The sequence below is a fragment of the Ranitomeya imitator genome, chromosome 3, assembly GCF_032444005.1.
Source record: "Ranitomeya imitator isolate aRanImi1 chromosome 3, aRanImi1.pri, whole genome shotgun sequence".
Classification (NCBI taxonomy): Eukaryota; Metazoa; Chordata; class Amphibia; order Anura; family Dendrobatidae; genus Ranitomeya; species Ranitomeya imitator.
Window position 1 is genome coordinate 24,379,250 of NC_091284.1, and position 26,393 is coordinate 24,405,642.

A 26,393-nucleotide genomic window follows, 5' to 3' on the forward strand; every position below is an offset into this window, starting at 1 on the left:
GTGGCGGATAATCCCCCTTCCTTCATCTGTTTATTAAAAAAAATAACATTAAAGGAAAATTTGGCTTTTCAACAACGTTTTGGATCTCGACAGCCATTAAATCTACATAAAAAATTAAGCCGCTTTGTAAATACATTGCTTTACTTATGTTTTACTGATTTCAAGCTCTATCGTATTTTTGCCATCTATACCGACAGTGACAGACCTAAAGCGACATCTAAAGTGACAGATCTAAAGCGACAGATCTAAAGCGACAGATCTAAAGCGACAGTGACAGACCTAAAGCGACAGATCTAAAGCGACAGTGACAGATCTAAAGTGACAGTGACAGATCTAAAGCGACAGATCTAAAGTGACAGTAACAGCTCAAAAGCGACAGTGACAGATATAAAGTGACAGTTCTAAAGCGACAGTGACAGATATAAAGCAACACATCTAAAACGACAGTGACAATTCTAAAAAGACAGTGACAGATCTAAAGCGACAGATCTAAAACGACAGATACAGATCTAAAGCGACAGATCTAAAGCGACAGCGACAGATCTAAAGCAACAGTGACAGACCTACAGCGACAGTGACTGTCGCTGTAGATGTCACTGACGCTTCAGATCAGTCACTGTCGCTGTAGATCTGTCACTGTTGCTTTAGATCTGTCGCTTTAGATCTGTTGCTGTCGCTTTAGATCTGTCACTGCCACTGTAGATCTGTCACTGTCGCTTTAGAACTGTCACTGTCGATCTGTCATTGATGCTTCAGATCAGTGACAGTTCTAAAGTGACAGTGACAGATCTGAAGTGACAGTGACTGTTATAAAGTGACAATGACAGATCTAAAGTGACAATATCGGAGAACACTGCACTCTATAGAAATAAGTGTTGGTGGTGCTCAAGTAGGGTGTCCATCCCGTAGAATAAAGATGAATAAACTTGGCACTCAATGTGAATCAAAAAGCTTCTTATTTATTGGTGCATCCAGACAAAAAAAAACAACTGCTAAACGTTTTCGGTCCAACACTGGACCTTCGTCAGAGCATTTCTTTAACATGAACTGGATGTAGAAGCAGGTAAAATGCATAAATAAGCGTCAGAAGGAAGAGGAAATGCTGCGGCAGGTATAAGCTGAAGGATTGGAGGACACTGCGTATAGGGAAAGCGCCACAATAAGGAGCAAGGCCTTGCAAGGAGTACCGCGCTGGAGGTCCGGGTCCTGAGGAGCAATGCACCGTGCAGCAGAGAGGACCCGGACCTCCAGCGCGGTACTCCTTGCAAGGCCTTGCTCCTTATCGTGGCGCTTTCTCTATATGCAGTGTCCTCCAATCCTTCAGCTTATACCTGCCGCAGCATTTCCTCTTCCTTCTGACGCTTATTTATGCGTTTTACCTGCTTCTACAACCAGTTCATGTTAAAGAAACGCTCTGACGAAGGTCCGGTGTTGGACCGAAAACGTTTAGCAGTTTTTTTTGTCTGGATGCACCAATAAATAAGAAACTTTTTGATTCACATTGAGTGCCAAGTTTATTCATCTTTAGATCTAAAGTGACAGTTCCAAAGCGACAGTGATAGATCTGAAGCGACAGTGACAGTTCTAGAGTGACAGTGACAGATCTAGAGCAACAGTGACAGTTATAAAGCGACAGTGACAGATCTAAAGCGACAGTGACAGATCTAAAGCGACACTAACAGTTCTAGAGTGACAGTGACAGATCTAAAGCGACAGTAACAGTTCTAAAGCGACAGTGATAGATCTAAAGCGACAGTAACAGTTCTATAGAGTGACAGTGACAGATCTAGAGTGATAGTGACAGTTCTAAAGCGACAGTGACAGATCTAAAGCGACAGATCTAAAACGACAGTGACAGATCTAAAGCGACAGATCTAAAGAAACAAATCTAAAGCGACAGTGACAGATCTACAGCGACAGTGACAGATCGAAAGCCAAACCAACAGATCTAAAGCGACAGATCTACAGTAAAACAACAGTTAGAGATCTAAAGCAACAGTGACAGATCTACAGCGACAGTGACAGATCTGAAGCGACAGTGACAGATGTACAGCGACAGTTCTAAAGCGACAGTGACAGATCTGAAGCGACAGTGACAGATCTAAAGTGACAGTGACAGTTATAGAGCGACAGTGACAGTTCTAGAGTGACAATGACAGTTATAAAGAGACAGTGACAGATCTAAAGCAACAGTGACAGTTCGAAAGGGAAAGTGACAGATCTATAGCGACAGTGACAGATCTGAAGCGACCTTGACAGATCTAAAGTGACAGTGACAGATCTAGAGCGACAGTGACAGTAATAAAGCGACAGTGACAGATCTAAAGCGACAGTGACAATTCCAAAGTGACAGTGAGAGATCGAGAGTGAAAGTAACAGACCTAACGTGACAGTTATGAAGCAACAGTGACAGTTCTAAAGTGACAGTAACAGATGTACTGGTTGTTACTCTGAGAATTCATTGGAATCTACTAGATGAACCCTGACTATGACTGCCACCTGCACTCCCATCACGCGTCACTAGCTTTATACCTTGTAATTCCAAATTGATGGAAATAAAAGGATATTTCCGTATTTCATTATCCAATCTTACTCCTCACTTACCAACAGGGGTCCAGGGAGGGACCCTTCGGTCAACAACGCGCTGCAGACAATCAAAGACCCCGGATTTCAATGTAACAAATAAAGCCACAGAAAATGCTGATTTCTAAAGTTCCAACCTGAAAAATAGAGGCACACAATTACCACAGTGCTGATTTATTCATTTGTATCCAATTATTTCTGGTGCGTTGTTATATCACAATCAGATCCCAAAAATTGGGCGTTCGCTTAACTGACTCTGAATGTAATTAATTCTAAATAGAGCGTAAAAGCAAAATCTCAGTAACCCACAGACTGCCGGACACTAAGCTGACCTAAGACTAATACTGGTTATTTTCTCCTACATAAGAGCAGTATTATAGTAGTTATAGTCTTGTACATAGTGGGCAGTATTATAGTAGTTATATTCTTGTACATAGGAGCAGTATTATAGTAGTTATATTCTTGTACATAGGAGCAGTATTATAGTAGTTATATTCTTGTATATAGGGGGCAGTATTATAGTAGTTATATTCATGTACATAGGAGCAGTATTATAGTAGTTATATTCTTGTATATAGGGGGCAGTATTATAGTAGTTATATTCATGTACATAGGAGCAGTATTATAGTAGTTATATTCTTGTATATAGGGGGCAGTATTATAGTAGTTATATTCATGTACATAGGAGCAGTATTATAGTAGTTATATTCTTGTACATAGGGGCAGTATTATAGTAGTTATATTCTTGTACATAGGAGCAGTATTATAGTAGTTATATTCTTGTATATAGGGGGCAGTATTATAGTAGTTATATTCTTGTACATAGGAGCAGTATTATAGTAGTTATATTCTTGTACATAGGGGCAGTATTATAGTAGTTATATTCTTGTATATAGGGGGCAGTATTATAGTAGTTATATTCTTGTACATAGGAGCAGTATTATAGTAGTTATATTCTTGTACATAGGGGCAGTATTATAGTAGTTATATTCTTGTACATAGGAGCAGTATTATAGTAGTTATATTCTTGTACATAGGGGCAGTATTATAGTAGTTATATTCTTGTACATAGGAGCAGTATTATAGTAGTTATATTCTTGTACATAGGAGCAGTATTATCTATATATATAATTGTCTAAGGGTTTTTCCGTCTGTCTGTCTGTCTGTCTGTCCTGGAAATCCCGCGTCTCTGATTGGTCGAGGCAGCCAGGCCTCGACCAATCAGAGACGGGCACAGTATCGACGTAGAAATCCCGCGTCTCTGATTGGTTGAGGCCGCCAGGTCTCGACCAATCAGCAACGGGCACAGCGGCGATGATGTCATAAAGGACGTAGAAATCCCACGTTTCTGATTCAGTGACGGGCACAGTATCGACGTAGATGTCATAATGGTTGCCATGGCGACGATGATGTCATAAAGGTTGCCTCGACCAATCAGCGACGGGCACAGTCTGCCGCGAATTCTGGAATCATCATTGTCCATATACTACGGGGACATGCATATTCTAGAGTACCCGATGCGTTAGAATCGGGCCACAATCTAGTAGTAGTTATATTCTTGTACATAGGAGCAGTATTATAGTAGTTATATTCCTGTACATAGGAGCAGTATTATAGTAGTTATATTCTTGTACATAGGGGCAGTATTATAGTAGTTATATTCTTGTACATAGGAGCAGTATTATAGTAGTTATATTCCTGTACATAGGAGCAGTATTATAGTAGTTATATTCCTGTACATAGGAGCAGTATTATAGTAGTTATATTCTTGTACATAGGGGCAGTATTATAGTAGTTATATTCTTGTACATAGGAGTAGTATTATAGTAGTTATATTCTTGTACATAGGAGCAGTATTATAGTAGTTATATTCTTGTACATAGTGGGCAGTATTATAGTAGTTATATTCTTGTACATAGGAGCAGTATTATAGTAGTTATATTCTTGTACATAGCAGCAGTATTATAGTAGTTATATTCTTGTACATAAGAGCAGTATTATAGTAGTTATATTCTTGTACATAGGGGCAGTATTATAGTAGTTATATTCTTGTACATAGGAGGCAGTATTATAGTAGTTATATTCTTGTACATAGGAGCAGTATTATAGTAGTTATATTCTTGTACATAAGAGCAGTATTATAGTAGTTATATTCTTGTACATAGGGGCAGTATTATAGTAGTTATATTCTTGTACATAGGAGTAGTATTATAGTAGTTATATTCTTGTACATAGGGGCAGTATTATAGTAGTTATATTCTTGTACATAGGGGCAGTATTATAGTAGCTATATTCCTGTATATAGGAGCTGTACTATAGTAGTTATATTCTTGTACATAGGGGACAGTATTATAGTAGTTATATTCTTGTACATAGGAGCAGTATTATAGTAGGTATATTCTTGCACATAGCGGCAGAATTATAATAGTTATATTCTTGTATATAGGAGCAGTATTATAGTAGTTATATTCTTGTACATAGAAGCAGTATTATAGTAGGTATATTCTTGCACATAGCAGCAGAATTATAATAGTTATATTCTTGTACATAGGGGCAGTATTATAGTAGTTATATTCTTGTACATAGGAGCAGTATTATAGTAGTTATATTCTTGTACATAGGGGCAGCATTATAGTAGTTATATTCTTGTACATAGGGGCAGTATTATAGTAGTTATATGCTTGTACATAGGAGCAGTATTATAGTAGTTATATTCTTGTACATAGGAGCAGTATTATAGTAGTTATATTCTTGTATATAGGAGCAGTATTATAGTAGTTATATTCTTGTATATAGGAGCAGTATTATAGTAGTTATATTCTTGTATATAGGAGCAGTATTATAGTAGTTATATTCTTGTACATAGGGACAGTATTATAGTAGTTATATTCTTGTACATAAGAGCAGTATTATATTAGTTATATTCTTGTACATAGGGGCAGTATTATAGTAGTTATATTCTTGTACATAGGAGTAGTATTATAGTAGTTATATTCTTGTACATAGGGGCAGTATTATAGTAGTTATATTCTTGTACATAGGGGCAGTATTATAGTAGCTATATTCCTGTATATAGGAGCTGTACTATAGTAGTTATATTCTTGTACATAGGGGACAGTATTATAGTAGTTATATTCTTGTACATAGGAGCAGTATTATAGTAGGTATATTCTTGCACATAGCGGCAGAATTATAATAGTTATATTCTTGTATATAGGAGCAGTATTATAGTAGTTATATTCTTGTACATAGAAGCAGTATTATAGTAGGTATATTCTTGCACATAGCAGCAGAATTATAATAGTTATATTCTTGTACATAGGGGCAGTATTACAGTAGTTATATTCTTGTACATAGGAGCAGTATTATAGTAGTTATATTCTTGTACATAGGGGCAGCATTATAGTAGTTATATTCTTGTACATAGGGGCAGTATTATAGTAGTTATATGCTTGTACATAGGAGCAGTATTATAGTAGTTATATTCTTGTACATAGGAGCAGTATTATAGTAGTTATATTCTTGTACATAGGAGCAGTATTATAGTAGTTATATTCTTGTATATAGGAGCAGTATTATAGTAGTTATATTCTTGTACATAGGGACAGTATTATAGTAGTTATATTCTTGTACATAGGAGCAGTATTATAGTAGTTATATTCTTGTACATAGGGGCAGTATTATAGTAGTTATAGTCTTGTAAATAGGGGCAGTATTATAGTAGTTATATGCTTGTACATAGGAGCAGTATTATAGTAGTTATATTCTTGTACATAGGGACAGTATTATAGTAGTTATATTCTTGTACATAGGGGCAGTATTATAGTAGTTATATTCTTGTACATAGGAGCAGTATTATAGTAGTTATATTCCTGTACATAGGAGCAGTATTATATTAGTTACCGTATATTCTTGTACATAGGAGCAGTATTATAGTAGTTACCGTATATTCTTGTACATAGGAGCAGTATTATAGTAGTTACCGTATATTCTTGTACATAGGAGCAGTATTATAGTAGTTATAGTCTTGTATATACTGTATGTGTAGCATCATATCAGGTATTTTCCATTATACAGAAGGCAGTATTATAATGTTGGGTGTGACTGGATTTGCTATTGATGTGTAATAAATAATAATCACTCAGTCATCACCATTCTTTTTGCTTTTCCTGTAGGTAAAGAAATGACCGATCACGGACAGGCAGAACAGCATGCTGAGGAGACGCAACCTTCTCACCACTCTGCTCATTATTCTACCATGGGCTCTTCTTTTAACACTGTGGCATCAAAACCCCACCAGCCGCTACCTCACCCTTTTACGAAGTAAGTAAATACGTTGAGGACGAGGTCTGTTCATTTAGTCCATCTACATACATAACAAATGCTGCAGCAATCACTCATGGCCACCACTGAAAAACCTATGGAAATGGTCAGTAAGATTTCCACGCATCTTGGACAGTATCAGTGCATGTCCTTCTTCCGCCTTCTGTATTTATGTGTCAGTCTTTACTGCAGTTTCTGCATGTTCTGGGGTCCAAAACTAATTTTAGAGGTCTGGTCTGAGGTCTGAATTCATTTTTGGGGGCATTGTCTTCGATCATGATAATTGTAGGGATATGGTGTGGGTTCTTGATGAATTTAAGGTGATGGGGTCTTAAAGGGGATGTCCACTGCTAGAAAATAATGTCTATTATAGTATGTCTAATAGTAGAACTATTTTATGAAAGCGGTTCCCTTCCTCGACATCCCCCTCTTAAAGAGGAAGGCAAAGAAAAAAGCCAAATATGTGATCAAGAGAATACGGGACAAAAAAAGTATATAAAGATAAAATACCATTATTGACACAATGGTAAGAGGTAACGCCACATACAAAAGATGCACGCGCCATCAATAAAAAGAAAACGTAATCATGTGCAGTAAAAGATTATTATAAAAACGAAAACCCAAAGGTAATGAATACATACTGTATATCAATTCAAATATATCTCACGATATATTGTGTGCTGCAATGTGCACAATAATTATATCCAAGTACATTCAGGAAATAGCGTGCCCCACGATCAATAGGAGCTCAGGACTGGGAAGAACAAAACAGAGGGAGATAAATAAATATGTGACGGTCAAGGTATGAGTACTGCTATAATACAATAACTGGTAATTATGTGGAAAGATCCACCATTTTAAGTCCAAAATGTGGGCATTAAAGTTAGAGGACTAACTAAACAGGATAGTTGACCCTGACGAAGGACACCATCCGAAACGCGCGTCGGGGTGTGCACCTGAACCACCTTCCGCCCAGGTAATCTATCTTTTCTCATTATATCCTAGGCTTTATAGGAATCGTGCCCTACCCCTATTACTTCTCAGGTCTCACAGGAACCATGCTTCACTTCTCTCATTTCCCTGGTCCTATAATATAGGATCCTGTCGATCCTGTTAAAAAATAGGTAACCCCTTTGAGCCACAAAAAATCTGGTTAGATACAAAATAAACATAATCTTACCACATTGCATCATTGGCAGGGTCTGTTTTATTCTATATTGGATCCCTTGGTGTCAGCGACTTCCTTCCTTCCTCCATAGTGACATAATGTGATATATTTGGGGATAAAAGAAATCCTTCTAGAACAAACAGAAATGATTCAATATATTTATAGATTTCTTTGATTACGCTATTCCTCGCCAGCGGTCGGATTGGCATTAATCACGACTAACCAATTAATGATATCAGCCACAGGCATCGGTACATTCTGCTGATTAAATATAAATGTTCTCAACCTTTGTATAGTCAGGATTCAAAGACTTTCTTACATATAAATCTCATCCCTTCCCCCGAGAAGGTGATAACCTTCGCAAAAAAAAAAATTCGTTCTCCATGTATTTAATAATTGCTTTAGTCACCAAAATTCTTCTTCCTTTCATGAACTTTTTCTTCAATAATTTAGTCGATAAATTTTCTTTTACGAAACTCGGGAGAAAAATCGTTCTCTTTGTAAAGAGTTCGGTACCAAACATAACATTTAACAGTCAACTAAATGTACAGGAAGACATTTTGGGACTGAGCCCACGTTGAAACACTAGCACACCCACAAAACTGTTAAATCACTGGCTATGGCAGGTGCAAAGGTAAGAGTCGCACTAAGTCCTAGTGCTTAAAGTGGGTCTGTCACCTTGCAAAAAGTCTACAGTTTTTGATGTTATTTGATTCCCGCCACTCCCCTGAGTATTCCAGTTTTTGTTTTTTTTAAATCCGACATTCGGTTCCAGAGATAAGGGCCTTTTTATTTACTGCTAACATTTATGGTCGTTGCTCACAGGATGTTCATGGGCGTGTCTTGTGACTGCCCTGTATAATTATGTAAGACACGCCCCTTTAGTAGAGACAGTAAAAATAATCACTAAATAAACTGCCCTATATCTTTGGAACCGTATGTCGGATTTAAAAAAAAACAAAAAACAGACTATTCTGCAAATGAGCATAAACAAAACAAGAGCAAAAACTTGACACTTTTCACCTGGTGACAGGGCCCCTTTAAGGAGCCTAAAAAACACTGTGCCACATAAATAGCACCAGTATTGTACCTGGTAGGTACAGATTTTAAATTAGTGTTCAGAAGCTTTAAGCGATACCTCCGAAGTTGAGTATTAGCACAGGTAAATTCCTATACATCCTACGGGAGGTATATAGACTGTGAACCCCATTTATGAATCAGTTTTCATGAGTTTTTTGGCATAAATCGGCTACAAAAAGTTGCAACTTAAGCAAAAGGTTACATATATATAGTTACATAGGTTGAAAAAAGATCTCGGTCCATCAAGTTCAACCTTTCTCCACCAAATATACATTTTACAAGTCATTTTTTCTGGGTGTTCCTCTTTGGAGGGGGGATAATCAACAACTTTTAGCTGAAAGTAGATATATGCCCCGATTAATCAATTGCGGGTTTTTTTTCAATTCCCTTTATTTTTTTGTATAATGGTATTACTTACCGTTCTGAGAACTAATTTCACCAAAATTGATTAATTTTAATGTAAAGTCAAAAATAGACTTTCTTCCCATCTTGAACTGTTTTTTGCGACTCCTGGCTCCCCAAAATTTGACATGGTCAAAAAAAAAAAAAAAAAAAAAGGCGAGTGTATATAAAATAGAGTTTAAAAAAAAAGAGCAAATTGAATAATGAATTAGATGCAAATAAATAAAAGTGCAAAACGCACAAAACTACATAAAAAAAAACAGATGAAAAGGCAATGATAAGTTGGGCCATAGATTCTGATTTTAAGACAGTCCAAAATGCTCAAAATTTGTTAAGAGCCTGTAAAACCAAAATGGTGGAAACATTTTAATGAAACCAATTTGCAAAAATGATTTCTAGCCCCAAATCTATGTTTTTAGTGAAGAGAAAAGGGACCTCATAGGTGGACAACCGCTTGAAAAAAAAAGCAAGGAGAAATGGGAAGATCTTCAACAAAAACGTTCTGGAAGCCCAGGGAATGCGTGTCTTCCAGTACATTTAGTTAATGGATCATAGGACATATCTGAAAATACTGGTATGGAAAAAAACAGTGCAGGGCATGGGGCTGTTTGGTCCACTTGTTCTGATATTCACGGTAACATCTATGGTCCATTTTGAAGGTCGTTATTTGTCCGTCTGATGTGCCAAACACTGTAATGTCAAGGCTGTGGCTCGTTGGGTCGTTTAGAACCTTGAGATGCTTCTTAAAAATATTTTGGTTCCATGATCTTCCATTGTTTTCCGTTGTGTTTCAGGCTAGATTTACAGCCCTGGAAGCCTGTAGGTGCAGGTTTTTGGGGGGTTAGAAGATCTTTAGTTTCCAAAGAACAAACCTCTTTCCGCAAGATGGATCATCTCTTCCAGTATTTGACCCCTTAGCTCACTTAAACCCAACATGCCCCTTTAGGCACAGGCCTAAACTTAGTTTTAGTAGTTACCGTACTTTTAAATATTTTTAGTTAAAAACTTTTGACTTCATTTTGGTGTTGCTCCAAAGGCTATTATTCCTCCCTTAGTATTTTTTTCATCTCAGGCGGAATAGTGGGATAATGATACCTCGGATTTGACAGCTGATGATATTTTCCAGACTATCTTGTTGCCAAGTGACTGTAAAATCCATTTTAGAAAAACCAGAGGAAAGCGATTTAATCTCACAATGAATAGCAATCATATCATATATTACTTTTAAGAGATAAGTAAAAAAAAATATATCTGCCAAAAAAAAACAACCCATAATATATGAATGAGCTGATATAAATCATCCCTAAATTTTCATAGAATTTACCCAGCATGGCCATAATCATTCATGACCTTAAAAAAATTTTCTAATACACCCTACTTGGAAATTCTGAGCTAAAGGAGTTGGGTGCTAGTTTTTTTATTGATGGCCTGTCCTTAGGATAGGTAATCAATATCTGATCGGTGAAGATTCGGCACTGGAAGCTCTTGGATGGTGCCAAAACAGGAACAGCTCCATCAAAACTATAGTGGTCCCCGTGGCTGGGTACTGCAGATCCACGCCATATGCAGTTGAATAAGGGGTGGATCTGAAGTACCAGACCACGGATACTGTGGAAATGACAGAGATGCTGTGTTCTGACAGCATCCAAGAACTTCCGGCCGCTGGCAAATGGTCGGCATAGATGCCAGATGTCGCATCCTTACCGAATAGATGTTGATGACCTTCCCTATAGATAGACCATCATTTAAAAAGTAGTGGCCAACCTCTTGAATGGAGGGGTGTCCACTCTTCAGAATCCTCATGTGGATGACCAAAAAAGTCCTGTTTGGTATTACACACTCAAACGATTGATTTGAATGAGCGCTGTGTAATACTTCTTTTTGCCTATAGTGGCGCTGCAGAAAAATTATACACTTGCCACAAAGATAACCCATAGATCACTGATCGCCTGAGCTGCTATGGTCAAGAGACTCCTCCATCAAGTCTGGATCCTCCAAATGTACATTTTCCAAACGTTAGATATTGTAAAACTTTTAGGTTAAAAAAAAAAAAATATATATCCAGCAATCTTTTTGTTTCTTTTGAAAGTTACGTGAACTTTCTGAGCCTAATCAAAGTCATTTTTCCTTTCTTACAGAGGAGATAGGTGACAATTCAACGGTCAAACCTCTCTTCAGCAACGTGACACAGAGCAAAGATGATTCTCTCCAATGTGTCAACCAATATCCCACCCGGGAGACTCCTGTGGTGGTTAGGACATACGTCTATTCAAGACCTCCACCTTGGAATGAAGAACTTCCAGTTATCTATGTGATTACTCCCACCTACACCAGGCCTGTCCAAAAGGCCGAGCTTGTTCGATTGGCAAACACTTTTCTCCACGTAGTTAATTTGCACTGGATCGTGGTGGAAGATTGCCCGAGAAAAACAAAACTGGTTGCTAATCTGCTGGAGAAGGCCGGGCTGAACTTCACTCATTTGAACATAGAGAGTCCACACAACCAAAAAGTGGGCATATCAAGGACGCCAGAGGTCACCCCTCGAGGAACCGTTCAGAGGAATCTCGGCCTTCGGTGGCTTAGAGACAACCTTAACGCTTCGAATCCACCAGAAGGAGTCGTCTATTTTGCAGATGATGACAACACATACAGTCTTGAGGTCTTTGAGGAGGTAAGCAGTCTCTCTCTCTCTCGAGCCATAGTCGGCCTTCAAATGTTATAGATATCTTAATTCTCCCTTGTAATTGGCTTTCCCAAACACGCTTAATCACCTCTAATGTTGAGATTTTAGTTTTATGTCTATTGAAAAATCAATATGTTTTTACTCCTTAATTAAATTATGACTTAATCATGGATCTTAGCGGGCAAAAGGCCTCACTCCGTAAAGGAATAGTCATTACGCCTTAGAAGATCATCACATTTTTCAAAAAGTTGACCTTTGGACAAACCTCCAAGTTTTTAGAGATTGCAAAGTGAAAAATGATTTACTTCTATGGAACGAACTGCTCTTAAGAGAATGATTTTTTTTTTTTTTTTTTAAATTTGGCGTATAATTAAAAAAAACGGGGGAAGGGAAGAATATTAATAGAACAGTAAATCCGCCAAGAGAGTACTTCAATAATACAATGTGATCTTAACCCAAATAATTTAGAAACCGTGTACACTTTGATTCATAAGCAGCTGGATTCTTTGGGTTCATTACAGCGGGAAGGAAGGACCTGGTGGAATATTGGATGTACACAGAGCAACGTAATGATTAATATCTCTCATTAACATATCGTGTAGGACGTGCGCTAACTCTCCGTAATCTACTACATAACGACGGCTTATAGCTAAAGCAATTCATCATAAATGTCCACCGATGAGAAGGAGCCAGCCCTTTCCTCCCGATAGATAAATATGTTTGAAGAAAAAGACAAAAACACCCAAAACAGAACAGCCTTTCAGCCCATCTACCCGACATTGAGAAACAATATGATAAATATTAAGGTAAAGTCCAGAGAAACGATCTCGTAGATTACAAAATTCACCATGGTTTGTGTTAATAAGTAACTACTAGAAAATACTCCCAAAAACATGTCAAAAACACCTTCGTCTTCTGCCAATCCACCAGTCCTACAAGATCTTCCACACCACGAGTTAGATCACTGGTGGACAACAAGTGGCTTTGACCCTACAAACAACCATACACTTTTGGCCCCTGGTTCCTCTATACTTTCCAACTTTTAGAGATGACTTTCCACGAGGGTGTTGAATTTGTCCAAAAAGTAACCATGACACTTTTTACCGTTCAGACTCTCCCACCCCCGAATATGTAATTGGACGTCTCGGCTCTGTCTGTTGACATCATGCTCAAGAAATCTTCCAGAAATGTTGCTTTCCGTGAAATTTCAGCAGCTCCCTGGAAATTTGTCCACTTTCCATTTTGGGAAATGAGCTCCCCTCTTCCATTTTCATACTATGATCAGACCCTCAGGAATGTTTTTTAGTATATCCATTTTCCTTTTGTTTCCATTATCGAGTTTTCTCACATTTGATTTGTTCAAAGTCACCATGGGTTTTGAGAACAGGGGTCTCGTATTCATCATTTGCTAATGTGCTGTCTTTCAGTGAAGAGGGCTCGGCACATGTGAGACCACCTCTACTACTACCATGATAAGGTGTTAGATGGGGCTCAGATCCTAAGGTTTGATTGAGGTCCCATCACATATATTGCTTTTTACCAACCTTAATTTGTCCTCAAAGATAAGTATTATTCTATGGCAATGAACTGTTACCAGTAATGTCTGCCTATCTCATCCACAGATGCGATACACCCGGACGGTGTCTGTCTGGCCGGTGGCTTTCGTTGGTGGTTTAAGATATGAGTCTCCAAGACTTGGTTCAACGGGACGAGTGATCGGCTGGAAAACGGTGTTCGACCCTAAGAGGCCTTTTGCCATTGACATGGCTGGTTTTGCCATTAACTTACGCTTAATTCTTGAAAGACCATATGCCAACTTCAAGTTGGAAGGAGTAAAGGGAGGTTATCAGGAAACCAGTTTACTGAAAGACCTGGTCACCATGGATGGACTGGAAGCCAAAGCCGCCAACTGCACTAAGGTTAGAGCAGATGCAATTGCCGGTCACTCAATAGAGGTACATGGCTGACGTTTCCAGCATTCACATCCTCTGTATATACTGACCGCTGATCTTCCCTCCATACAGGTTTTGGTCTGGCACACGAGGACTGAGAGACCTACACTAGTGAATGAGGGGAAACGGGGCTTCACAGACATGAACATTGAGGTGTAGATCCGAGGGCATCACGATGTGAGTGCAGGCTCCTGCTCCGGAGCCATTTTGTCAATGTTCACAATTTACAGGGGTTTTCCGCCTTAAAGGGTATGTCCACCTTTGAAACAAGTTTTTATTGCTTTACCATTCCTTCACTTAAAAAAAGACAAATTAACTTTGCAAATAGTTTTAATTACTAATCTATTGTCGTTTTGTGCCTACATCTCCTATAGTTGTATCACAGTCACAATGCCAAGGATGTGACCCCTACAGTAATATTTAGAGCAGATTATGTAATAATACGATGCTCACATGTCCTGATTCAAGAAAACCCTGTGATCAACTGTGATCTGTCAGTCAATCCAGTAGCAAGTGTGCAGTTTCCCTGCAGCACCGCCACAGGTGAAATGACGCATTACAACGTCTTCATTAAAATCAATGATCTGGTTGTGTAAAACGCGTCTATGAGCCGGGACCTCCAGAGTGAGACACGTTCTTTGTAGTTGCTTATAGATGCGGGTCCTAAACGGACGATACCTCAACATTTATTCACTCAGAACTCTGTAATAGGAACTTTTTATATAGAGAGTTTATAAATCAGACACCCTTTAAATGGAGACTTCTGTGGGAGTATGGGGCTGATATTGTCAATAGCATGATACATACTTATTTATGGAATCTGTCACATACATGTATAGATGGGGAAAGGTAGATCAATAGATAGATAGATAGATAGATAATAGATAGATAATAGATAGATGATAGATAGAGAGAGAGATAATAAATAGATAGATGATAGATAATAGATAGATAATAGATAGATAATAGATAATAGATAGATAGATAATAGATAGATAGATGATAGATAATAGATAGATAGATAGATAATAGATAGATAGATAGATAATAAATAGATAGATAGATAGATAATAGATAGATGATAGATAGATAGATAGATAATAGATAGATGATAGATAGATAGATAGATAATAGATAGATAATAGATAGATAATAGATAATAGATAGATAATAGATAATAGATGATAGATAGATGATAGATAATAGATAGATGATAGATAATAGATAGATAGATAATAAATAGATAGATAGATAGATAGATAATAGATAGATGATAGATAGATAGATAATAGATAGATGATAGATAGATAGATAGATAATAGATAGATAATAGATAGATAATAAATAGATAGATGATAGATAGATAATAGATATATAGATGATAGATAAGATAGATAATAGATAGATAATATATGATAGATAATAGATAGATGATAGATAAAATAGATAATAGATAGATGATATATGATAGATACATAGATAGATAGATAATAGATAGATAGATAATAGATAGATAATAAATAGGTAAATAATAAATAGATATTTTTGAGATACCAACATACATTTTTAATAGACAAAGGAAGGAGAAGAGAAAAAGAGGGAGAGAAAAATAGAGCAAGAGACATTGGGAGAAAGAAAGAGAAAGGAGAGGCAAAGAGAAAACGAAAGAAGGAGAGATAAAGAAAGAGGTGGAGAGATAGGGAGACAGTAAAAAGGAAGGAGATAGAAAGAGGAAGAGAGAAAGAAGGAGAGTGCGAGAAAGAAAAAGGGAAAATGAGGGCGAGGGAGAATCAGAGAAAGTGAGAGGAGGAAGAGGGGAGAAAAAGGAAAAAGAATGAGGGAGTGAGAAGGACTGACAAAGGAGAGAGAAAAAGGTAAAAAAGAGAATGAGGCAGACAGAAAGAGTGAGAAAGAAAGGAGAGAGAAAAAAGAAAAGGAAGGAGAGAAAGGTTGAAAGAAAAAAGGGATCAAGAGACAGCGAGATAAATGGGAAATAGAGAGAAAGCGTGAGAGAGGTAGAAGAGAGAGAGAAAGATGGAGAGATGGGGCGAGGGTGAGTAAGAGAGGGAGAAAGAAGAAGAAAGAAAAAGAGGGAAAGAGAATGAGGGAGAGAGAAAGACATTTGAGAAAAGAATGCTAAAATAAATGATTGTATTCCTTGTACTCCTGATCCTTCTATTATCTCCATAGTTACCACATCAGTAGCATTTTATTAGTAAAGGTAAAGTCGCCCGTCACCGATGAATTTTATGATTGATCTTTATGTTTCTCTGTATTTTTCACAGATTACTAAAACAGACAAAAAAAACAAAGAGAAAATATAAAAGTTAAATAAAAACAAAGACACTGTGTTACATTTAATCTATAAAAGCGGCATTAATAGAAAACTGTGGAACCTTCTTGTGGCTGCCTAAACTTCTACTGAACATGAAGAGAAAAAAAAAAAAAACTGTGAATAAACAGAAACTTTTTGTGGAATTTTCCTCGTGCTGCTGGGATCAGACCAGACTGAAACCTCCGGAATATCAGAGATCGCTATTTCTTCTGTTCTGATGAAACATATGCTGGTTCTTCCTCAGACATATGGGTCTGTGTACCAAAGCTAATTAAAATGTTCTCACCGCTTGACGCGCCGTCAAATCTAAGACACTTACTAATCAAGTTTTCCGGACGACTGAAAAAAAAAAATTTCAATTTTATTTTTTTTTTTATTATTTTATTTTAGAAATCCCGACTTATGCCACATCTGACATAACAGATTTTGCTGATGATAATTAAAAACACAAAATGGCACATGGATAATAAAGGTTCTCCTGCTGGTACTTCTATGGGTACGGAATCATCATTTCATGGTGTTGTATGTGAAAATTAAAGCTTAAAGGGGATGTTCAGTCAAAAATTCTGTACTAAATAATTATATAATATATCAGAACTGTTTTTCTAATACAGAACTCCAACTCCCCGGCATAAAGATAAATCGTGAAATTTCCAATCCTGCCTGCCACCACTAGAGGGAGTTTAAGAGCCTACTGTATACTATTAGGATGCATGTAGAGTGAGCTCCCCCTAGTGGTGACCACACCTAACTAAAATATTATTATAGCCACCGCTAGAAGGAGCTCACTATATCAGGATTTCACATATACTTGATGTTAGCGGGTTAATGATATTTATTTATTTATTAGCCATTAAAATACCGGCCAATTTTTTTTTATTTATTTTTTTTGTGACAATTTTTTTTTTACATTTTTTTCACTTGTTTTATACAGGACAAGCTATAGCACTTTTGAGCATTCTATTATTTTGGAAGAAATATAAATGACTATGGACTCTATGTAAAAAAATAATAATTTACGAAGCAAATATAAGCAAATATAGGAAAAGCAATTTTTGCTTTAGTTTTTTTTTTTTTTTTTTATATCTACATTTTACAGCGAATAAACCATTGATTTAATTTTCCAGGTTATTACGGGTAATAAATATATGTACTTTCTTTATAAATCTATAGATACATTTATGTAAAATTCATATGAAAAAAAAAAAATCAGGTATTTAGATTTTTTTTTCACAGTGGGGACTTTATTGTTTTAACTTTCCATTTATTTCATGTTTTTATTTATTATATTATTTATATGTAATATTTATTTTTAATTAAGTTTTTTTTTAATTATTTAGTTTTTTTACATAATTTGTATTGAAAGAGATCATAAAAGATATGTCAGGAACACTTTTGTTTTTCCTTTATTGTTCAATTTTTCCAATGTAACTAAGCACATCCATAGGAGTCCCAGTTACAGGGGAAATCAGCCCCTTATAGCAGCTGGCAGATCTGGGACTGCTGGGACGCAGCAGCTCTGCTTGCTGGCAGAGACCTGGCGATCATGTTATCTGCAGGTTCTACAAAAAGAATTGATAATACCGATGTGTCTTTTCACTACTTAGCGCTCGCTGAGGAGCTGGTGAAATAGAAGACAGAGGCAGTAAAAAAAACGCTCCTGTCTTCCCCTCCATAGTTGCTGGTTGAGTCTGACAGCCAGGGACCGGACATGCTCCTGTTACATTGAAAGAGCAGGAGTTTTAACCCCGCGCTATAAAGCCTAGGACCAAGTGTGCTAAATTTAGGGGGCTTGGACATTATCAGATTAAAATCTTCTGCTTCTACATCCGTTGTGGGTTTTCCTTGCAAGTTTACATGGAATGTTTGCAGCATTTCGGACTTACATTTACATATTACCTACATATCCTACAAATAACTGAAAACTTCAGTTTGCTTAAGTATTAACCCCCTAAAGTCAGCACTTTGTGGAGCCTCCTTTTGCAGCAACTACAGCTGCAAGTCGCTTTCCTTAAGTCTCTATGAGCTTTCCACATCTTGCCACTGGGATTTTTGTCCATTCCTCATGGCAAAACTGCTCCAAAACCTTCAAATTAAATGGTTTCCTCTGGTGAACAGCGATCTTCAAGACTTACCAAGGAATCTCCATTGGATTAAGGTCTGGGCTGTGATTCGGCCACTCCAGAACATTTTCTTATTTCCCCTTACACCACTCGAGTGTGGTGTTAGCAGTATGCTTTGGGTCATTGTCTTGTTGGAAGGTGAACCCCCGTCTGTTTCAAATCACTGACAGACTGAAACCAGTTTCGCTCAATAATATCCCTGTTGTCCGCACCATCCATCTTCCCCTTGACTCAAACCATTTTCCCTGTCCCTGCTGCCAAAAAACATCCCCACAGCATTATGCTACCACCACGTTTCACTGTGGGTATGGTGTTCTTGAGATGATGAGCTGTGATGGTTTGGTGCCGGACATAGCGTTTACCTTGTTGACCAAAAAGTTAAATTTTGGTCTCATCTGACTACAGCATATTCCTCCACACATTTGAGGAGCCTTTCATGTCTTTTGGCAAACTCAAAATGAGTCATTCAGTTTTTTGTGTAAAAGGCTTTTTTCTGCCCACTCTTCCATAAAGGCCACCTCTATGGAGTGTACGACTATTGTGGCAGTATGGACAGATACTCCAGCCTCTGCTTGGGAACTCTGCAGCTCCTTCAGGGTTACCTTTGCTCTCTGTGCTGCCTCTCTGATTAATGACCTCATCTGAGATTGGGATATTTCTTTTTATAACCAACCTTGACTTGTACTTCTCAACAAATTTGTCCCTGACTTGTTTGGAGATCTCCTTGATCTTCACAGTGTTGTGTGGAGATCTTTTTGGTCTTCATGGTGTTGTGTGGAGATCACCTTGGTCTTCATGGTGTTGTGTGGAGATCTGTTTGGTCTTCATGGTGTTCTGTGGAGATCTCTTTGGTCTTCATGGTGTTCTGTGGAGATCTCTTTGGTCTTCATGGTGTTGTGTGGAGATCTCCTTGGTCTTCATGGTGGTATCTGGAGATCTCCTTGGTTTTCATGGTGTTGTGTGGAGATCTCCTTGGGCTTCATGTTCATGTTTGGAGATAACCTTAGTCTTCATGGTGGTGTTTGGAGATCTCCTTGGTACTCATGGTGTTGTGTAGAGATCTCCTTGGTTTTCATGGTGCTGTGTGGAGATCTCCTTGGGCTTCATGTTGGTGTTTGGAGATCTCCTTGGTACTCATGATGTTGTGTAGAGATCTCCTTGGTCTTCACGTTGTTGTGTGGAGATCTTCTTGGTCTTCATGTTGGTGTTTGGAGATCTCCTTGGTGCTCATGGTGTTGTTCAGTTAGTGGTGCCTCTCGTTATCAGTGTTGTTTCGAGATCTCCTTGGTCTTTGTGTTGTTTGGTTAGTGGTGCCTCTTATGGTGTTGCAGCCTCTGTGGCCTTTGAGAAAACATAAAGTGTATATCCTGGAAAACATGTGACACTTAGATTGCACACAGTGGGACGTCCTGTCACTAAGCATGGGACTTAAGAAGGGAATTGCTTGTGTGGTGCCCCAGGGCCCTGGTCATCATAGTGACATTGCTTTCCTCACGGGGAGAATGATGTTACGTTTGCAAGCGATGAAAGATACCTTTTATCAGGTAATCACTAGTGATGAGCGAATATACTCATTATTCGAGATTTCCCGAGCACGCTCGGGTGTCCTCCGAGTATTTTTTAGTGGTCGGAGTTTAAGTTCTTAGCACCGCAGCTGAATGATTTACATCTGTTAGCCAGCTTAATTGCATGTGGGGATTCCCTAACAACCAGACAACCCCCACATGTACTTATGCTGGCTAACAGAAGTAAATCATTCAGCTGCGATGCTAAAAACTAAAACTCTGAGCACTAAAAAATACTCGGAGGACACCCGAGCGTGCTCGGGAAATCTCGAGTAACGAGTATATTCGCTCATCACTAGTAATCACCATACACACAACATGTTCACACTCCAGGCCAAAAGGGGGAGCTTTTGATCCTATTTCTAGGTGACTCCTCTGCATATGTATATATATTGTGGTTTGGAGGGAAAGTCAGTCAGAAAGTGCCAGGAAGCAGACTGGAGCAGTCTGAGGCAGGAAGAACGTATGAGGAGTCGTGCAGCCACGAGAAAGTGCTGCAGCTCCTGGACAGAGACATTCAGAAGGAAAGGACATTGTTCAGTGAGCGTGAAGGAGAGCGAAGCACAGGAGAGTGATATCAGGGGAGACCAGCTGCAAACAAGCTGCCTCCCTCTAAAGCGCAGACAACCGGTAGCCGGAATACCGAGGTTGTAAGGGATTCTACTACTTACATCAGAGACCGGCAAGACAGCTGAACTGCAAGTTACCTGTCCGACACACATACATAAGACACAGTAACACATAGAGCCCGGGGCGTGATACAGGCCCTGTAAAAATACTTGAGTTACCTGTCATACAGGTACTGTCCTATCCTATATGGGGGACAGAGAGAAGAAATGTGAGGACCTTATCTGAAGCCATAGGCAGTAAGGGACTACAACACCACCGCAGTAGAGGAAGGCTTTCATCTCCACTTAGTAAAGGGGAACTCTGGATTCGCTTCCAAGCCGGCCGGACCCTGCTTGTACCTGTGATCTAGTGCCCTGGACTGTGGATGCCTGAAGTCTTCAGTAAACCAGGTAAAGAGACTGCAAACCTGTGTCCTCGTTCTTTACTGCACCATTCACCATCTTCCACCTACACAGCGGGAGCCCTGGGGACATTCTTCACCTGTGGAAAGGTATACCATCTAGCTGCCATAACATCACCCCAGAGGACCCCTTAAAGCAGCGTCGGTCACCAGACCGAACACCACAGGTGGCGTCACGAACATAAACTTTATTCAATTCCCCTTTTACATGGGCGCCCAGGGCCACGGACCGGGTCACCATCGTGACATCCCCCTGTGAACACCGGACCCGGTACCAAGTACCCCACGGCCCTGGCGGGCGACTCACTTGCACCATAAATTTTTATGGGCTTCATAGCAAAAGGGGTGAATACATATGCACATGACAATTTTTAGTCATTTTATCCCATAAATTTAATTTATGCCTATATTTTTCTCACTTCACCAACTTAAACTATTAAGTGCTGATGCGTCACACACAAATCGGATTACAAAAATATTTTAACACAGGGGAAACACCAAGGGGGTGAATACTTTTGCAAACCACTGTGCAATCTAATTTCCTTGCCAGGCACACAAGCCTACAGTACGGCCAATTTACAATGGAGGCTAATTAATATAACAGGAGGCTTAAAGACTACAGAAGGAATCCCACACACATACAAATTGCAGGCAGATGGTGCTCTGGCCGGTGTGAAACTCGTGGTCCCGATGCTGCGAAAGTGGCGCCAGGGCTGCGCATATATGCCTGGCACCATGCCCACTTGTGTCATTGCTTAGATGAGCTGATAATGCTTCGCTCACTAACACTCTGCAGGCAGCAGAGACATTAGGTCCTGGTAATAACACAGAGGATGTGAGTTACCGCAGCGTTCCGGAGTGACATCTAATTATCTTTTTATCACTCCTGATACATTGTGCCCGGGATCTCAGGCAAACGATGACGCCAGATTTTTCTTGGCAAGGCATTTGTTGAGTAATAAAAATGAGAAAAACAGTGAATCATCCTCCAGAAGATACATCCCGGATCGGAGGACAGATGATTATGGACTGGGATTCGTTATATTACTGAAGAACCAACATAGTTGCTCCAGAGAGTTACGATGGCATTAAAGTGGACCTCTACCCAAGGGCGAAGAAGTCGGACGCTGACACCTGCCGCTGTTCTCCAGGGGATGTTTGGGCTGAAGCAAAGCTTATAAATAAGCTGTCATTGTATTCATTGTGCCCTGTGCCCTGCAGTAGGGGATGTAGAACTACTAACCACTATAAAACTAAAGAGAGCGCAACAGTGTAACCAACCTGGATCTATACCCAAATAACGAATTAAAGGGTCCTGGGATATTCCACAATGTGTTCATTATATTGGCAAGCATCCTCGGTTACATCCTGTACTATGCTACAGAGCTGCACTCACTATTCTGCTGGTGCAGTCACTATGTACATACATTACATTACTGATCCTGAGTTACATCCTGTATTATACTCCAGAGCTGCACTCTCTATTCTGCTGGTGCAGTCACTGTGTACATACATTACATTACTGATCCTGAGTTACATCCTGTATTATACTCCAGAGCTGCACTCACTATTCTGCTGGTGCAGTCACTGTGTACATACATTACATTACTGATCCTGAGTTACACCCTGTATTATACCCCAGAGCTGCACTCACTATTCTGCTGGTGCAGTCACTGTGTATATACATTACATTACTGATCCTGAGTTACATCCTGTATTATACTCCAGAGCTGCACTCACTATTCTGCTGGCGCAGTCACTGTGTACATACATTACATTACTGATCCTGAGTTACACCCTGTATTATACCCCAGAGTTGCACTCACTATTCTGCTGGTGCAGTCACTGTGTATATACATTACATTACTGATCCTGAGTTACATCCTGTATTATACTCCAGAGCTGCACTCACTATTCTGCTGGTGCAGTCACTGTGTACATACATTACTGATCCTGAGTTACATCCTGTATTATACTCCAGAGCTGCACTCACTATTCTGCTGGTGCAGTCACTGTGTATATACATTACATTACTGATCCTGAGTTACACCCTGTATTATACCCCAGAGCTGCACTCACTATTCTGCTGGTGCAGTCACTGTGTACATACATTACATTACTGATCCTGAGTTACATCCTGTATTATACCCCAGAGCTGCACTCACTATTCTGCTGGTGCAGTCACTGTGTATATACATTACATTACTGATCCTGAGTTACATCCTGTATTATCCTCCAGAGCTGCACTCACTATTCTGCTGGTGCAGTCACTGTGTACATACATTACTGATCCTGAGTTACATCCTGTATTATACCGCAGAGCTGCACTCACTATTCTACTGGTGCAGTCACTGTGTACATACATTACATTACTGATCCTGAGTTACATCCTGTATTATACTCCAGAGCTGCACTCACTATTCTGCTGGTGCAGTCACTGTGTACATACATTACATTACTGATCCTGAGTTACATCCTGTGTTATACCCCAGAGCTGCACTCACTATTCTGCTGGTGCAGTCACTGTGTACATACATTACATTACTGATCCTGAGTTACATCCTGTATTATACTCCAGAGCTGCACTCACTACTATGAAAGGGCATATTCGGCCATCTTCTTCACCGTTGGGAGCGGGGTTCTTTTTTGTTGCCAAGAAGGATGGCTCCTTGAGACCCTGTATTGATTATCGCCTCTTGAATAAGATCACGGTCAAATTTCAATACCCCTTGCCTTTGCTTACTGATTTGTTTGCTCGGATTAAGGGGGCTAGCTGGTTTACTAAGATTGACCTTCGAGGGGCATATAATCTTATTCGTATTAAGCAGGGTGACGAATGGAAAACTGCATTTAATATGCCCAAAGGCCATTTTGAATACCTTGTGATGCCATTCGGACTCTCTAATGCCCCATCTGTGTTCCAATCCTTCATGCATGATATCTTTCGGAGTTATCTTGATAAATTCATGGTTGTATATTTGGATGATATTTTGATTTTTTCCAATGATTGGGAGTCTCATGTGAAACAGGTCAGGATGGTATTTCAGATCCTCCGTAATAATGCTTTATTTGTGAAGGGGTCAAAGTGCCTCTTTGGAGTGCAGAAGGTTTCTTTTTTGGGTTTCATTTTTTCTCCCTCATCTATAGAAATGGATCCGGTTAAGGTTCAGGCCATTCATGATTGGATTCAGCCCACATCTGTGAAGAGCCTTCAGAAATTCTTGGGCTTTGCTAATTTTTATCGTCGTTTCATTGCCAACTTCTCCAGTGTGGTTAAACCTCTGACCGATTTGACCAAGAAAGGCGCTGATGTGGCGAATTGGTCCTCTGCGGCTGTTTCTGCCTTTCAGGAGCTTAAACGCCGATTTACTTCTGCCCCTGTGTTGCGTCAGCCGGATGTTTCTCTTCCATTTCAGGTTGAGGTTGACGCGTCTGAGATTGGGGCAGGGGCTGTTTTGTCTCAGAGGAATTCTGATATACACATATACATATAACAGCCAAGAGAGTAATGATTGAGGTCACAGGCGCAACAGGGCCCATGTGGGTGAGGGGCACAACGACACCAGCACAAACTTCAACTGGATGTTCGTCCTTGTATGCACATTCCACTAAAGTGTATTGCCGCACAGAGACCCGCTGGGTCTGCACTCCAATACACACTGCTGGCTAATCAGAGACCAGCAGCTGATGTCAACGCGCACATAACTGGGGGTGCATGTCATAGATTAAAATTCTGCAGGACACGCAAGGTAACCCCGGTTCACGCCAGCACATGTCCAGGCCAGTTTGAAGTTCGCCAAAGACCATCTGGTTGATCCAGGGGACGCATGAGAGAAAGTCATGTGGTCATATGAGACCAAAATGCAAAAACTCTTACTGTGGCTCTTAATCGTCTGGACTATTGTAACTCTCTACTAATCGGCCTCCCTCTTACCAAACTCTCCCCGCTCCAATCTGTCCTGAATGCTGCAGCCAGGATCATATTCCTCACCAACCGTTACACCGATGCCTCTACCTTGTGCCAGTCATTACACTGGCTACCCATCCACTCCAGAATCCAGTACAAAACTACTACCCTCATCCACAAAGCACTCCATGGCTCAGCACCACCCTACATCTCCTCTGTGCTCTCAGTCTACCACCCTACCCGTGCCCTCCGCTCCGCTAATGACCTCAGGTTAGCATCCTCAATAATCAGAACCTCCCACTCCCGTCTACAAGATTTCTCACGTGCTGCGGCAATTCTCTGGACTGCACTACCCAGGATAATTTGATTCATCTCCAATACCTACAGTTTTAAGCGTGCCCTAAAAACGCATTTCTTCAGACTGGCCTACTGCCTCATTACTTCTATCTAACTATCCCTGTGTTTCCCATTCAAAATTTTCACAATAACCAGGTTCGTTGTATCATGTTCTCATACACTTTATGCAGTTAATAGCCCTCTGTGTCTGTACTGTTACAAACTTAGGCTGATAACCGGTTCATTCTTACACTATGGCTGGTCCCAACAATGAAAGCAATTGTTACCATCCACCTTTCGTATCTCCCCTATTTCCTCATAGATTGTAAGCTTGCGAGCAGGGTCCTCATTCCTCTTGGTATCTCTTGATTTATGTGATTATTGTTATGCTGTAATGTCTTTTATGGTCTGTACAAGTCCCCTCTAAAATGTAAAGTGCTGCGGAATATGTTGGCGCTATAAAAAATAAAATTATTATATTATTAAAATAGAACTTTTTGGTATCAACTGCACTCGCCATGTTTGGAGGAAGAAGAAGGATAATAACAACCCAAAGAACACCATCCCAATCGTGAAGCATGGTGGGGGAAACATCATACTTTGGAGGGTGCTTTTCTGCAAAAGGGACAGGACGACTGAACAGTATTGAACGGAGGATGGATGGGGTCATCTATTGCGAGATTTTGGCCAATAACCTCTTCCCTCAGTAAGAGCATTGAAGATGGGTCATGGCTGGTTCTTCCAACATGAAAATGACCCCGAAAAACACAGCCAGGGAAACTAAGTAGTGGCTCCGTAAGAAGCATTTCAAGGCCCTGGAGTGACCTAGCCAGTCTCCAGACCTGAACCCAAAAGACAATCTATGGACGGAGCTGAAACTCAACGTTGCCCAGTGACAGCCCCGAA

General features: G+C 39.5%; 1 protein-coding gene across 2 annotated transcripts in view; it reads left to right on the plus strand.

Annotated features, from left to right (window-relative positions):
• LOC138672521 (galactosylgalactosylxylosylprotein 3-beta-glucuronosyltransferase 1-like) overlaps positions 1-17,013 on the plus strand; it is a 129,407-nt gene extending 112,394 nt beyond the window's left edge. Inside the window, exons 2-6 of one of the 2 annotated variants that reach the window (XR_011319739.1) lie at positions 6,759-6,906; positions 11,695-12,227; positions 13,862-14,158; positions 14,264-14,440; positions 16,477-16,613. Coding sequence is in view for 1 of the 2 variants with exons in the window: in XM_069760574.1 (XP_069616675.1) it covers positions 6,795-6,906; positions 11,695-12,227; positions 13,862-14,158; positions 14,264-14,350 (1,029 nt within the window). In the remaining variant the exon portion in view is untranslated. Of the gene's footprint in view, positions 1-6,758; positions 6,907-11,694; positions 12,228-13,861; positions 14,159-14,263; positions 14,441-16,476 lie in introns of both variants that reach the window. The other variant, XM_069760574.1, reaches the window with a different exon arrangement.
• Positions 17,014-26,393: the final 9,380 nt, after the last annotated feature.